Source organism: Rhipicephalus sanguineus, chromosome 1 (assembly GCF_013339695.2).
Source record: "Rhipicephalus sanguineus isolate Rsan-2018 chromosome 1, BIME_Rsan_1.4, whole genome shotgun sequence".
Taxonomy (NCBI): domain Eukaryota; kingdom Metazoa; phylum Arthropoda; class Arachnida; order Ixodida; family Ixodidae; genus Rhipicephalus; species Rhipicephalus sanguineus.
Window position 1 is genome coordinate 197,404,728 of NC_051176.1, and position 16,983 is coordinate 197,421,710.

The window sequence follows — 16,983 nt, forward strand, 5'->3', positions numbered from 1 at the left end:
CTCTTCCACCCTGCCAAACATTAATTATGTGCCCACAAAGCTGCTGAAACTGGGAAGGGTTAAATCAATAAAAGTTTCAATATAAGTCTTCTTGACACTACTTTCTTTTTCATAAATGAAGTCTGGTTTGCTGTCAACCTAAAGCACAACTCAAAGTTTGTTGAGGTTCACACAAATGACAAGGGAAAATTTTGCTGCAAGTTGTGCTCTATGGCCCGATCATTTATGCCAAATTACACAGCGGCGTGTCATTTTGATTGTACACAAATTTTTATGTTGCAGATTGTGCCTGCACCAACTTGCATTAAGTGACATTTTTCCAAAAGTTCTGAAAGCAAGCTCCAGTTATCACCCTTTTCAGATAATGTAAAAAAGCTGCATGAGCTAGCAAACATTCATATGCATTATTCACAAACTTTCACCCATTACTTTCGCTGCCACTGTTACTTACATAACCTAGAATGTCACCACACATCAGTTTAAACATCAGTTTGCTTTTCTTGTTGTCGTTGTTACTGTCATTTTTAAAAGTATTTTATTCAATGCTTTTTTTTTAACAGTTGAGCATACTGAAGGGAGAGAGGTTAAAAGAAATGCAGAATAGATGTTACCCCAATATGCTCAATTTCCCCTGTACTTAGTTCTTTAAACACAATGACTCTGGCATCCTCAATAGTTTCGCAGCAAGGGCAACTAATATAGAAAATGTTCAACCTTTTTGTACAGTACAGTTTTTAGTGCACAAAAATGTACAGTTTAGAGAATTTCAGAGAAACTGCATACTTCTAAGACAGAACTTCCAATGTATCTTCTGCACTGTCTTAAAGTGAGTCATGTAAGTTTGACAACAGGCTATCCAGGAAAGTCATGAAAAACAGCAGGCTAAAAAGCATCATACCATTTACTGAAGAGCCTAAGCAAAAGGCTTAACTACGTGGCTGAACTGGGGTAAACCCGACCAGTCCTGATGGTAATGCAATGAGTGATTACTCTCCAAAGGTTACCTTAAGCACTTAAAGGGGTACTGACACAAAATTTCGCGGCCGAGATAGCCTGCTGGATCGATTCCCGTGTACATGCGTGTACCATCTGCAAAATATCGACAGCGAATAAAGCTTGGAAGGTATTTTATATGAATTTTGAAGTTCGCGAGCGCGATCCAGCATTATAGGCCACACCTAGTGCATTGACACCCTCGGAGGTGACCCGAGGTGACCCCCCTACTTCCCCTACGTAACCGTTGCAGCCGGTACAAGTTATGATGACGTCGTAGCCGTCATTTCTGTTTTGACGCGCTTCCCGACGAATCGCTCCTCGCCAGCGGGTCAAACCTGAAGTGATTCGCCACGTCGAAAATTCCTTCGATCCCCGCCGCAAGAAAATCGTCGCCATCACATGACGATGAGCCTGACGACAACAGACCGTACGGAAATGCATCACTGTTCTGTGTGCTCACGTGACAGAGCGTTTCACTCGCTAGGTGGTGATAGTTGCACCCGGCGGCTTGTCGTTTTTGGAGGTCTGTCAAACCGAAACTGAGGCTGTGTCGGTAATGAGGAGCTTGTAATTAATTATCTGTCACGCGCTGCAGCAAACGGTGTGCCGTGTTATGACTAACAGGCCCCCAGCAACACATTGCAGCAAAAAAACGCGGGGCGAAAATTTTTGTGTCAGGACTCCTTTAAGTGTAGCAATGAGGATCGGCTGAAAGAGATAAAATCTATATATTTCTGTGGCATTCATTTTCCAATGCTTGACAGGAATGCTTTCACAACAGTGCAAGTTAGTCACAGAAGAAATGTGTTAAGATGTAAATGTGTCCACTCTTCTTGCCTGTTCATGATGGTTCAGCGACTTCTCCATGGCAGCCAGGTGGTCCAGAGAGGCCACACTATCATTCAGGTGGGAGAGAGGGCTGCCAAAGTCGGATGCCTGAGACTGGAAGTCAAAACCGCCATTGCGGCTGCCATAGCCCATTCCGTTGGGTATGCCGGAGCCATTGCCCATGACGGGTCCATTGGGCATACTCGGGCCACTACTCATGACAGGGCCATTAGGCATGCCAGCACCACTGGGCATCACAGGACCACCAGCCATGACTGGCCCATTGGCCATGCTGGGTCCATTCACTATGGCTGCGCAGAGAAAAGTAAGACATGCGAAGGGTCACATTGTGCATAGATGACATCAAGGTGCAAATAGCAGTAGCATACTAAGAAATAATCATTCAAAGGATCATATTTTCGACAAAGTATTGAAAAGTACCTTTAATGAAATTGTGCCAGTAGGCACTTTGTAGCACGGTGTAATGATCTATCATAAGCATGTGTGTCCCCGCAGATACAATGTTAAATTCCGAGATTTGGAGCACTGTCAAAGCTAGTTTTTATACTCATTTTGGAGCAAGTCTGTTCCAATAGCAGGCTAACAGCAGACCTCCAGTCAAGACAGCACTACACCACCAAAATTGAAGTATTCAATTTTAAGTGTAATTGCCATACTTCGTTCAGCAGCTGCTCACCAGGAGTCTGTACAATTGACATTACTAATCAGCAGGGAGCCAGCTTGGTAGTACACTCAAACCTCATAATAACAAAATCACATCTGCCACAAAAATAACTTCGTTATATCCGAAAATTCGCTATAAACGTTTATTTGTAACACTATCTATGACAACACTATTCTTCATTTACTTCGTTATAACCGATAATTCGTTATATCCGTGTTCGTTATATCGAGGTTTGAGTGTATTATGCTTCAGTGATGACAATGAAGATGTGCATGCAATGCAATGCGCTGTGATGATCTGGCCAAGCCCTTAGTCTAGCAGGCCAGTTTATGCTGGTCTGCCATGTGTTGAGAACCATTGTTGTTTAAAAAATATGGCAAATGCCACTATGGCACGAGTAACGCCAAGTATTCCGATGTCCAGTCAGGCAAGAGTGGCCTTGCTTTCTCTGCCATTAGTACTATTCAGCATAAGATGCTGTGCTGTTATTGCCTCACCAGCAAAATGCATGCACATGTACAATATTGTGAAGTTCCGTAAAATCATGGTGTAATAAAATTTTCCGCTGTGATGTCGCCCTCAATATCCAAACTAAGTTATCCATTGCACAGCTACAAATCACACACACTAACATACGAGCAAAGTAATGCACGAGTAGCATGCATTCACTTGGCATTTATCCATAGACTGTAGTTTCATTACTATGCAATAGTATTGTTTTCATTGCTCGAATACTGAAACTGAATATAGAAGCGTTCCAACACCAGGTTTGTTAGTTTATGTCTTAAATGTCACCGATTAAGGGGCAGGTGTAGGCACCATCTAAATAAATGATGCGCATCACACTTTCATGCCACTTTTGTTTTGCGTAAAAATCATGACATTGATTTAAAAATGTTTCCAAGGCATATGTTCACTTTGAAGGAACAATATTTCACAAACACAAAGATATCAACAAGCAAGAGTCACTATGAGAACTTCTGTCTCATGCGCTCAACACGGCCAGACAAGTCAAACTGACAGTGAAAAGGTAGGCTTATCTTCAGGTCTACAGAGCTCCAGAATACAAAGTTTGTCATCTTTACTCTAACTTGCAGTCGATGACGGGCAAATAAATTTCCAGCACAATCTGCTTAGCAAGAACACATTCCTTACAAGGCTGCATTTGTTACACACACATGTTTAGGTTCACTGAACTCAACCTGCAGCCTTCATAGAAGAAGCTCAAAGAAAGAAAATGAAAGAATGATTCCTAATGATTGCATCAGAATGTATTGCAATTATCTGGACAAGGAATGCAACTGCTGAGCAGTAACGCCTATAATATACTCACACTGCATGTCAGGTGGGGGTAGGGCTGGATAAGGTGAGAGACCTTGTCCCATTTCCCAACTACTTGTAGTTGGCATTGTCATGCTGCTTGGAGACATCGCCTTCAGTCGCTTGCCACCACTGCATGACTCTGAAGCAAACAAAGCCACCATACAAAATAAATTCTGTGGTTTTATGTGCTAAAATCACAGTATGATTATTATGACGCGTTTGACCACAGTGCAGTGGGGGACGCTAGATTAATTTTGACCACCTGTGGTCCTTTAACATGCACCTAAATGTCAGTACATGGGTGTTTCCTCATTGTGCCGTTATCGAAATGTGCCCCCAGTGGCCAGGAATCTAACCGCATCCTTCAGCTTAGCAGTGCTGTGCCTCTGTTGCTAATCTACCGCGGTGGGGAACCACCAAGCAGGACTCACTGACTAATCCTACAACGAGCACCTGTGCTATGCAAATCGATTGGCACAAGTGGCAACTCACCTGTCCCGTCGTGTTCGTCTTTGATTGACTTGAGAGTGACTGGCTTCCAGCTGGCTGTTGCATCAATGGTCACTTCTTCCACATCAGAGTTGCTCAGGTTGGTCAAAATACCCCACATGTATTGGTCCACTTCCAGGCCTTCAAGGATGGCAGTTTTGCTGCACAAAAATGCACCACAGAAAAGTGTTCAACTCTGGTAAATTCTTAGCAAGGCTTGGCGATTTGTATATACATTAGAATTCTCCTTACCTCGTCTCTGAGCTGTATAAGCAAAACAGAGTCAAATTCTTACAAACGTGTATTACTGCACATCGCCACACTGTCATCGGGCTGCACTTGGCCACCTACTGATTAATTTACCTAAGTGAACGACCACTGAATTTAATATTTCTTATTGCAGTGCATGTGGTGACCAACGATTTCCCTAATTCATCTTGCAGTACTATAGGCTGAATCCACTGGATACAGCTCCACTCCCGTTAGCTTCAGGATGTAAGACTTTTCTTTAGAGTAAGCTGTTATGATAAAAATGATACGTCACTGTTCCCACCTACATAAATACATATTCTTTTACCACCCTTAAATTACAATCACAGTGACGCAAGATCTCATAATAAATTGTTGCCAATGCTGTGAACACCAATTTGGTTTTGTGTCCGACACACAGACAGCCCTTGAACCTATTTTCTCGGGGGAAAAAATTGGTCAGCATTATAATTGGGTAATCAGAGTACATTCACCCACAGCACCATTAAGGTATACTTTTTTCCCCACCATCTCTAACACAGAGAAAATAGTAACCATAGTAACACAGATGCACAAATACAGTGGCACAATAGCAGGCCTCAGCTGGATTGGGAAAAGCTTCATTTAACCGTAAAGTAGGAGGTGTTTATCATGACACTGATCACATTGTGGTGGTGCCAGTGCAACAACTCTTGGGACAAGTACAACCTTTATTTTCTCAATGCTCTTGTAAACTGAAAAACTTATCAGCACAAAATAACTAGTGAGCCTTACCTGCATACTGGGCACCGCCAAGAACCTCGTTCACAATTCAGTTGTAGGTATGACTCCAGGTCAAAGCACTGCAGTTCATAATAAGGAACCGCTGAAGCACCATTTCAAAACAAACAAGCACATATGAAAATGCTGCAAGTGCACATGTCTAACCAAATCTTTCATTGGTTACACCTGCTAGTTAGTATACCAAGCTGTAAAAGTACTGTATAAAGACTCATCAAGTAAAACATGCTACACTATAAAACTTTCTTTTTCTCTAAAGATGTATTACCAAAAAAAAGTCTATACAAGCAAACAAAACTGCAGTGACAGTTCTAACCACAGTTTGTCATTTAAATATTTCTACCATATTAAGTGTAAGTTATGATGTAGTCATGCAGTGTACTTAACATTGCTATTCTTACATTTTGTTCACCCCCCCGCTCAACTCGGATGACTAATGTTGTTTGTATGCTACCTAACAACACTGCAAAACACTAGCAAATCATTTAAAAGCATGTTTGCTTTGGCTCATTCAATCGCACTGGATTAAGACTACTGGCAGAGCTTTTACTACCAAATCTTATCACCAAGGTATGTGCAGAATGCAACAGTATGGCAACAGAATAAAAACTTACAATGGAATTTTAGGGCACAGATTTTGCAACAAGGATGACACCTTACACATGTTTTCTCTTCTCTTTCAATGTGCACATACATGCAAAATATAATGTTTGCAATAATTCGGAATGCATTAAAAAGACCATTTCAGTTAATTCAACTTAACAAATGGTTTGGCTAAAAAGTGAACTGATCGGTTTTATTAAAAGCACAATCATCAGATTAGAGAGGCATCGCACAGACACCGCGAAGAAATTATCGGAAGCAGTGGCACAGCATTTCAATACCGCAAGTCACAATTTCAATGAATTCAAACTTTATGTACTTCAGTCAAACATCTGGTCTGCCAGACAAAAAAATGTAGAGAATTATATCATTCATAAGTTCACTACACTCCAGCAAACAGGTATAAATGTCTCAAAGGGAGCTCTTGAATCTATCCAATATAGTATACTAGACGCACAACTATAACCAGTAGCACTTGAGCTTTTTCTCTAAGAATTCTCAACAGAGCATACCATGAAACTCATTTTTAGTTGCTGCCCACTCTGTGATGTATGTCTTGGACAGCCATTTTCTTCAACCCTAGTAGAATCACGGCTCAGCACCATGCCTCCCTTACCTCTCCTCGGTCAACGTGACCAAAAGCCTGTGTAACTGCCACCATTTTCCTTTCCTTTCTTGTTCCTTGTTTTCTACACAACACCAAACCCCGATTTGGCATGCTAACCTATCTCAATAACCCCTTCCTACCTCTACTTTCCTTTCACTCCTTAGTGCATGTGCTTTCTCATCTTCTCCTACTCCTTTGAGGTTAGGAGCGAGTGAGCAAAGCATACGTAAATACGCTGCCAAGGAAGGCAGTTGCTTTCCTGACAAAGAAAAGTCGACTTGTCAAAGCATTGGCTCCAATGACATTCCCTGTGCCACAATTTTTTCATCACGTGTAATGGTGCTTTGAGCTCACACTTATGAGAACCCCTGAAATGGTCGAGCCAAATTGATTACAATCAGCCACGACAATCAGCAATACTACCTTCATAGTGCATCCATGTCATGGATACTACTATGTATGCTGATATGTCTTAGAAATAACAGTTTACAAAATGAAATGGCTTGCTTAGGTGGTACTGGTAGGATAGTTGGTTGCACATGATCTTGAGAACTGCAGTGCAACATTTAAGAAAACATGGACAGACAAACAATGATACACACAACACAGGTGCTGAGAACACACACACACACACACAACAATGGCTTGATAGAAGGCCAGACAACAGTTTTGTCAGACAGCACAGCCTTCTTCCAAGCACCTCTGTAATGTTCCAGAAGAAAAAAATAAAAACTTTGAGGACGCTTGAGCATTGCCTTCAAGAGTAGAACGCGATAGCGCAATTGGGCCCCATGCGCATCGCCTTCTCAATCTGCCTTTTTCATTTTTTCGTGCTGCCCTCTGCCAATTTGGTAGGGTTTTGGCAAGGGCCATGACAACCGGTATTGCCAGAAGCAAAACCTCCGAGATGAAGAGACGTTTCGCAACATTTCCGGTAGGGGAAGGGTGCATGCGCTGAGTAATCATGAAAAAGGCAGAGTGCTAGTCTGGCTTCGGTTCTCGATGGATGCCTCAACCGTGCCACAAGGAAACGAATCTCTGTGCACGTAACATTGGCCCTTTCAAACTACCTTAAAATGCCTACTGCAAGTACAGTTGTGAGGAGCCCACTAGGCCATTATTCATCCTTTTGCGAATCAGCAAAGGGCCCACTTCGCGTCCTTAATTAAGGCAACAGACGAACCTATGCAGATGCTCACTTTGTGCATAGGCTCACATGAACCTATGCAGCTGCTCACCTATGCAGCTGCTCGCATGCTTTTGCTGATGGTGGTGATTAAATATGTCTGGGCACTTTGGAATGAGTGGGTCTTTAAAGAGGTACTGACACGAATATTTTCAGTTGTCGTTTTTTTGTGTCAAATGAAAGGTCAAGCCCTCAAGAGCCTAGAAAATGTAGTGCTAAGCGCGAATGCGCCCTGAAAAATTAATTACAGTATGTTTTTAAAAGCTAGTTTTGGTTCCTACTGTACCCTGACGTCACAACACGGTACGAGCTTCTCGCAACGTGCTCGCGCAATATGTAGTGACGTTTCCACGGCTGCACCACACCGTGGCTCCGTTGGTGATGCACAAGCGGCCATTTTAGAAGTTCTGATGACGCACAAGCGGCCATCTTGGATGTTTTGGTACCTAACGTCATCGCAACTAGCCATACTGCTGCGTGAAGTCACCAGAATTTGTACTGTAGCCTGACGTCAAGCTAGGGTCGATGTCAGTAGTTGCGCCATGGAATAATTGACTTTAATATCAAATTAAAATATCTTATCAGCATTTGCTGAGCTTCACACTTGCTCAGAGCCGTCTCTGCACACAGGATAATTGTATGGCAGAGTAAACTCGCCTTCGAAAAATGGTGTCAGTACCCCCTTAAAACACCCGCTTGTTGCGCAATTCATGCTTTGACATCTGGCACAATTCTACCCTTCCGACACCCAATATTACATGCGTTAAGGAGACTCCTCCCACTACATGACATTCATATAATGTTTTTTTCCCGAAACAGCTTCAAGCAATGGCGTGGCTCTGTGGTAGAACACCTGCTTGCCATGCAGAAGGCCTGGGTCCGATTCTCACTCGAGACCTGAGATTATTATTATTTATTTTATTTGTATCTTTCTTGATTTTTAGGTCACGAACAACGCCAATTTTTCACTCCCAAACAACGATGACGACGCCAAAATTTCTCCAAAATGAGCTCTTTAACGCTATCGTGTTAAAATACACTCCTGCACCAAAAGAGTGCTAGGCAACTAGGTCAATTTTAAACTATTCCAATTTCATGAGAACATGGCATCTCATAAAACTAAAGAGAAAGAAAACCACATTTTTATTAATATGCACTTCCCAGGAGATCTCGCCCTGCATCACACTTTTTCATGGTTATGGTGAGTTTGCACAAGTGCCACTTATAAAGATGCCCGTGAATGGACTGTATTTGAGTACACAGAATAGAATGCTTGTGAAAGAAACCATGCTCAACGTCTACTCTCTTTATGTGCGAATAATATTAAGGTTGGTAACTCCAGGGTTACTAATCTTATGACACAATCCCCATGACTTGTTATCAGCACAGGCTGCTATCCCTGTGCGTGGCACACTTTCTTGCATAAAATAAGCTCCGTGTGGTCCTGTATTGCTATGGCTTGCTGAACCTCCAGTGGCAGTAATGGTAATACATGTTACTACCACAAAACAAAAAAGGTACCACATTAACAAGGCAGCCACAGACCTTTTGGTTATGCCTTTTTAGTTCCTCAGGTTACATGGGTTAAGCCTAGGCGCTTTGCACAATGATTAGCCAATTTTTTATCTTTGTGGCAAAGCATGAAAAGCCTATTTATGAGCAAGAAGCATAGGAGAAGCATGCACAAGTTGCCCATCCATGATAGTAGGGTCCCCTAATGCAATAAACAAGAAAGAAAATAAAAATAAACAAATGAGTATAAAATTAATTTTTTCCACAGGGTATGAATTCAGGACCCCTGCCACAGAAACTGATTACTATAACCATTATGCCATAGCCACACGTGTCATTGCAATGAATCAAATACCTTAAAGAATTTCCGCCACACAACTTGGCGCACCGAGATGCTCAGCACATTTTTGGTTCACCACAGATACACGTGCCACATCAGCTCAACACAGTATCTGCATCTTAGACAGCATACAAGCCTACACCTTGGGCTGCAATAATCCGTGCAATGATTCGTGCAATTCTTCGGCAGTTGATGGCACGGCGTAAAGATGGCATGCTATCAAAATTCAGCATAGCGCTTAGGCCCCCATTCCAAGTTACCGTATTTACTCGAATCTAACGCGCACCTCATGTGTTGCATGTGTTGCGAACTTCAGGTACAGAGGCCCTTGTCAGGCGTATAAAATGCCTTTTGCCTCTGTTCCTTTTTCTTGTATTACAAGAAATAAAAAAGATACTACTACTACTACTACTACCTTTCTTTTGGCAAAACGAGTCGAAAAATCGCATGCGCGTTAGAATCGAGTACCAAAAAAAAAAAAAAAAGAAACTCGGTTATCGTATTGACATCGGCATTTCAAAATGGCCGCCTCCTACGCGTTTCGGTCATTTCTGTCATTGTTTCAGTTCGTACGTGTGCTGAGGAGTTTGTCATCCCGTTCTATATTCGTATCGGTGGCATGGAAGTGCCCACTCCAAATACTCAACGAGTGCACCACGATGTCGCATTTAAAAGAAAAGTTATTACATGTGCAGAGACGGACAGAAATCGGGCCGCATCGCGGTCGTTCGGAGTTGCCGAAACGTGCGTGCGAGACTGGCGCAAACAGAAGCAGATGATTGTTTTACAGCAAAGCTTCACGAAAAAGTTTCTGTGGAGGAAAGCAGGGCCGGTTTGCCGAAACCGAAGAGCGTTGACAGCGACAAGGAGTTGTCCGACAGCGACGAAGACTGATCCATTACGCGACTCGTATCGCCGCCGTAGTGGTGACAGTTTCAGCGGCAAGGCCCGCCGTTTGACTTCGTGTTTTCTTTTTTCGAAACTTTTGTTCATTTCTCTCATGAAAAATGGGTGCGCGTTAGAATCGATGTTGTACATTTTTCTTTTTTTTTGTCGCGGAAAACGGGTGCGCGTTACAATCGAGGGCGCGGTAGAATCGAGTAAATACGGTACTTCACGAATAAAAAAAAACATCAAATTTAAAAAAAATATAATAGTAACATATACAATTAGTTACACTGCATAGAGAAGCCTTCCATTCAAAATTTATACCTAATGAGTTTTTCAAAACTAACTTCATTAAACCGAAATCTGAATGCATGTGAAGTACAGTCTGACCCAAATACATAACTTAAAGGGGACTGCAAAATAGTTTGGTACGTTGATAATTTGAAGTAAAAAATGTGCCTTTCCGAAGCATACCTGCAACCCCGGACATCTCGGACAGTCTCTTGAGATAGTGAAGCAATTTGTTTACCAATTTGTTGCTCTACGACAGTGTCAAAGGCATAGAAGCTAACTTGTATACTTTATTTTTCATCCACAATTTCAAGTGGCATGTGCATCTTAGACCGGGAGGCCTTTCACTATCTCAAAGCAGCATGGCAGCCCTTTTTCTAACAATAAACAACCACATGCAGTACGCTTCACTGCATGGCAGCTGGATCTCTCTGTTATTAGTAACCTTCATCGCATTACACAGCTGTATAGAGGTGAAGCTTACTAAAGCAAATCCATCATTATGGAGCACAAATAAAATCCCTCTTATGCGAGCCAACAATCTTATGAGACAGTACAAGCAATTGAGGAAAGAATGAGCATACGTTGCTCATTCTTGCCTCTACTGCTTGCACCGTCCTTCAGGTTCAATGTGCTTTTTGGCAGCATCTGCCATAACCGTGTTATTTCGTTAGCATAAATATTTCTGATGACGCAAGGAATTGTGGGCCAGTTAGGAAAAGTACACTTGCACGGAAGCAGCATTCAATGTACTGAATGTGGAAGTGAATGAGTACAGTGTTACACTCTTTTGTAAGATTTCTAAGGGAATGTTACAGCTGTTCGACCTAAATATTAATTCGATATGTCCCGTTTCAACTACATCAAGCCTAGTGCAGTTTGTGTATCGATGCACTCATTGCAAATTCAAGTACTGAAGCATTTGCCACCAACCTGAATGTGCTTGCATTCTTGGCCTCGAGCAGGTAAAGTGATGCGCTTGAAAGTGATAGGACACTTGAGCTGCACCTTGATGGCAGTCTGCTCAACCCCATCCTCTGCGGGTCCTGTACTTCCCGACGGGTTTTGACCGGGGCCAGCATTAGGCCCTTGAGGGGATGGGCCCACTGAGAAGTTGCGCTTGATCTTGCCAATGCTGTGTTCAGCTGGTAGAAGCCTCTTGCGAAGTAAGCCTTGCAGCACTGATCGCACTGTTGGCCGATGCACCAGTTGCAGCAGGAATAGATGAGACTGCAGGGCACCGCCGTAAAAAGGCATGAGTACTGACAATTGCCCCAAGCATTTTGAACCAAGAAATGTGTAAGCACTGTACCTCTAAATGAAAGCTGTTGCACTGCTTACTAAAAGAAATTCCATGGCAGTAATCATCACACAGAAAACTATGAACAAAAAATCTAGTAGAGCTACCCACCGTTTCTACAGACTTCACAACTACAGTGAAAATGCTTCACAATCAAGTGATCATATAAAAAAACACAAGAAATACCAAAATTATTTTTCAACTTTGGAGGTGGAAAAAATGTTTCCTTACATATTTTTTTAGCCATATATGTAGTACAGTCACGTCCGCTCACATATATGGATTGCTAATTTTACTGTTGTTCCCAAGTTAAGGTTAGTACCTCTGCTCGCACAAGGTGTTTAAAAGATTATTTTGGTAACAGATTCCTTGTAAGGCACTTCGCTCGTTCCAAAGCTTTCTTGAGGCTATAAAGAAGCATAGTTCAAACAGCAGTAGTATGACATAGCAGCGATTTTGATACAGTAACTGAAGTATGAAGAGTTAGACTCAATTGTTTCTGCTGCCCTTCAAGTTGAAGTTGTTTGGTGATAGATCATAATAATATAATTAGTGCGGTTTAACGTCCCTAAACCACAATATGATTATGAGAGACGCCGCAGTGGAGTGCTCTGAAAATTTTGACAACCTGGGGTTCTTTAACGTACACCTAAAACCAAGTACACAAGCCTCGAGCATTTTTGCCTCCATCGAAAATGTGACCGCAGCGGCCAGGATTCGATCCCCAACCTTTGGGTCATCAGTCAAGCACCATAACCACCAGACCACCATGGCGGGTGGTGATAGACTATGGTGCCTTGAAAATATTAGCACTATCAAGCACGTATAATTTTTTCAGTTTGCAAAATCAGTCAGCAACACTTAGAGCCCATATGCAGTGGCATTCAATAGCCTCATGAATGCCCGCGATGTCACAAATGTAAATATAGTTATGATTACACAATAAAAACAGAAGATGCTTCAGTTTCATGGGGTAAAAGGCCTAGTACCAGAACAACATGCATCCTAAAGCAATGTAACTGCATTTTACTACTTCGCTCCTTGCACAGACCAGTGAGGTCGGCTGGCATGTACAAGGACACACAAAGATTAATGGTTGAAGGGGCTACATGAAGTCAGACTCACGCAACAACATGCTGTAACCGTGATCTGCACAGTGTTGCGGCCTGCTTGACAAACTTCTTTGAGGTACAATGGCCGATGTGAAGTCTTGCTCTCTCCGCGGTCAATGCTCAGTGGAGTGGCATTGACAGAGACCTGCATTAGAAAGTTATCAATTAAACGTGAAATAACATTCCCACATAATGAGAAGCAGTGCTGTAGTAAACTCACCTGTACTGAAGCAGGCCAATTAGTATGCATCTGGCGGTCCTCATGGTGGAAGCATTTGAGCTGCAGCTCCAAGTCAGAGCGCCAGACGAGCGTCTCGTGCACCGAGGGCTTCAGGTGGAACACATGGTTGCTTACTGCGAGGTTATGCTCCAGCCGGAAGGGCGCCAGGATGATGCCATCTTTCACTGGGAATGTGAGGCGCAGCTCGTCGTCCTCTACAGACAAGAAAAGGATCGCATATTCGAGTCACTTTGATGTAGTCAAAGTAAGGACAGGCCCCACCTGTAAAAATTTCAAGTGCATGCAGGATGTGGTGCGCTAGATCACCAAACCAAAGAAATTCAAAGAGCAGAGAGGAGCCTGCCAGTACAGCATGCATGTACTTTAGGCAGATTTAGCAATTGATGCTCTTTATCAAACTAGCAAACCGGTTTCATTTTTAATCTCAAGTCCTCTTATTACAGCACAAAGAAAGCTGCACCACAGCAATGGCAATGTACAACAGCAGGATAAATGCTGGTGGCAACGTGGGGGGGGATGGGAGAAATTAGGTTCTTATATTTATGCACTGAATAAAGTTCACACATGCTATTTCAAACTTCATTGGACATGCAAAACTAATTTTAATAGTGACAATTAGATTAATGTTGAACATGCATCGAGCCCCTTGAAGCTGCTGTGCATGGTCTTACTGAAAGGTGGGTTGTAATATTTGATGTCAAATTTACTCAGTCAAACGATATTTACTTACTTTAATTGGTGATCATCAATGTGGAATGTGCACTGACACTGATTGGCTACTTGTGTGAATTTTCTGGTGTTCCTATTTTAGGAATCTTCAGTCCCCTTTATCCCATCAAACATGACGGCATCAAAAACTTCATATATCCCGCTCAACCCAACTCACTCTGAATGGGCAGAGGAGGCTTGATATCAGGGAACACAGGCTTTGTGTCCTGGCTTGGAGACAGGTATGGGGGCATGCCCGATGCTGGGGTCAGTGGTGGTGTGGGGTTGCCAGGAATGGGCGAGTGCTGGTAGTTCATGCTCCGCTGCTGTCAGTAGAACATAAAGAAAGCATATAAGATTGTCATACATACTAGAGCAAATAATGCACTAGGTCAGTGAAGAGAGCTACAAATAACAATCAGCCAGCCTAGTTTTCAGTTGAGCGACTTTCAACTTGATTAACTGCACGCCTCCCATTAGTGCTGCATGAAAACTTGATGTCAGAACAACGCTCTCACCGCCCAAATAGAACTCGTGCTGGTGCCTACGGCACTAGTTACAAAAGCAGCAATACAAGAAATTCACATTTACATCACGGTCCCACTGTAGCGGCCATTGCTGCAGACAAAATATTGTAGTTTATTCTATTATAAAGGAAGTTCTCTTATTAGGATTTCTTTCAATTATGTCAGCACCATTCTACCAGTGGGGAAGATATTGAAAGAAGGTCGCACCTGGAAGCCATGTGGTGCATACTGGCCACCCTGCATAAACTGCTGCTCATACTGCGTCTGCGGACCACCCATGGGCTGCTGGTAGTACTGGCCCCCCTGTGCACTGCCTGGGTAGGCAGAAGGCGTGGGCATGCCCTGGCCAGGAGGTCGACCTCGCAGGGGAGAGCCCTGGTGGTAGGCTGCCAGAGCTCCTTGGGAGGCTGGGGCCCCATAGCCAGCTCCCTGCTGCTTGGGAAATGGCCCACCAGCTGCCCCTGGATACTGAGGCCCATACTGCTGTTGTGGAGTGCCCATGTAACCCCCCTGCATGGGCCCTGCTGGGTACTGCTGTTGCTGTTGCTGCCGCTTATGTGCCAGGTACTGCTGGGGGCTTGGGTACGGTCTGCCACGTGGTGGTGGCTGCTGCTGCTGGTTGTAAAGAGGTCCGCCCACACCACCAAGCTTGGAGGGCGCCCCGAGGGGCCCCATAGTTGGTCCCATCAGCCCTCCCATCTGGCCGGTGGCTGCAGCACCGTGCGGAGGACCCCGCTGTGGAGGTACGCCATAGCCTCCGCCAGGAAACTGCTGGTGGCCCCCCATCTGGAGCAGATGGAAGCAAGGCATAATTTACACTGAAAGGAGGAAGCATTGGTTAATCCAGACTGTGAAGCTGAAATAGTGCCACCTTCTCTGATACAAAGACACTCCTCTTCTCCTTGAGTTACAAGCTTAAACAACAGTACGTGTTGTGCATGCATACTCCCTAAAGATATTTCAAGTCTGGTGTTTATCCCGGATGCCTCAAATACCATGGCTTGAATACCATCATAAACATAACCTTAAGTTCAAGAATGAGAAGTAGGTACTTGTTTTACAACTCATGATAGTACATCCTACAAAAGAAAAAGTTCAATATCTCTCTAGGCTGCAATGAGATCATCAACTGTAGAAGTATCTTTTGCATGTGCATCTTTACATTTGCGCTTTGGAGGTGAGTTAGCACAAAGCACAGCTTTATTTTCTCTATAGATAAACAATACATCACTGCAAAAGTCTATGCTTGGCGTATACCTGTCCATACTGTCCGCCCATAACTTCTTGCTGCCGTTGCTCTTGGAGGGCAACCACACTTGCTGTGGCTGTAGCTGTAGCAGTAGCCGCAGCCACCAGGGCTGCTGTACTGAGGGCTGATGGTCCTGTCTGGAATTCGCTCGCTGTGCCATGTCCAGCAGCTCCCATGGCACCAGGCATGCCACCAGCCATGCCGGCAGGGTTCTGGCCATACCTAAGCAAATGAAACGTAGCGGGAATAAGCAACATCACACTGAAAGCATTAATCTTCCAGGAATTCCACAATGATATGGTTCCCACATTAATTGGTGCCTCTTGGTTGACTGTAACTGGGACTAATGTGTATTTCATAATAGTACCTGTTGGCAGTCAAGAGATAACTCAAGAAGGAGCGCAAAAAGAAAAAAAAGAATGACATTGCCCTGTTATGTTTTTTGTACTATCCTGGAAAAAAAAAGCCCTTGTACTAAAACATATGACAAGCTGCTTGCTAGCTCCAGTGTTGGACTCTAAAATTAAACTAGGCACATGATAAAAACAAGCTGCTGGCTACAGTGAAAAAGCACAGATGAAACCATGAGACACTTTTCTTATTATCAGATTCCAACACAGTTCAAGCAAAACTTGCAAAGCTGAAATTTCGGATTAAGGAAGAACAAAAAAGTGATAACTGTTATCACATTTTCCAACAATGTCTGTACGCAAAGATTCTGAAAAATGCAGGATGGGACAACGAGGCTAAAAGTAATGAGACCTCATGCAGAGATAATATTCAACCACGTGAATGGCCTCAAACCTTTTTGCAATGATAAGTGGATAGGGGAAAAAGCTAGCCGTATAAATAAGCTGCAAGAAACCACATTAAATTGAAACCTCAAGTGTATTGTAATAGAGATTCCAAAGAAATTACTAAAACTAAAGGGAGAGCAACTGATGAATTTGAAATATGTAGGTTAAAATCAGTCCAATTAACCACATAGCCACAAAATGTAGCAGTGAACTGAATGTAATGCACAGCCACCTTCAAGTCTTCTTGCTCACTTGAGAAGCATATCTCAGAG

At 43.2% G+C, this 16,983-nt stretch overlaps 1 protein-coding gene across 4 annotated transcripts in view; it reads right to left on the minus strand.

The window, feature by feature from the left end:
• LOC119405144 (zinc finger MIZ domain-containing protein 2) overlaps positions 1-16,983 on the minus strand; it is a 155,101-nt gene that overhangs the window by 9,938 nt on the left and 128,180 nt on the right. For 3 of the 4 annotated variants that reach the window (XM_037671971.2, XM_037671947.2, XM_037671963.2), the window contains 10 exons: positions 15,923-16,136; positions 14,873-15,451; positions 14,317-14,464; positions 13,410-13,624; positions 13,203-13,334; positions 11,711-12,007; positions 5,345-5,412; positions 4,325-4,482; positions 3,843-3,971; positions 1,834-2,135 (listed from right to left, as the gene is read on the minus strand). In XM_037671971.2, the coding sequence (XP_037527899.1) occupies positions 1,834-2,135; positions 3,843-3,971; positions 4,325-4,482; positions 5,345-5,412; positions 11,711-12,007; positions 13,203-13,334; positions 13,410-13,624; positions 14,317-14,464; positions 14,873-15,451; positions 15,923-16,136 (2,242 nt within the window). The remainder of the gene's footprint in view (positions 1-1,833; positions 2,136-3,842; positions 3,972-4,324; positions 4,483-5,344; positions 5,413-11,710; positions 12,008-13,202; positions 13,335-13,409; positions 13,625-14,316; positions 14,465-14,872; positions 15,452-15,922; positions 16,137-16,983) is intronic. The other variant, XM_037671955.2, reaches the window with a different exon arrangement.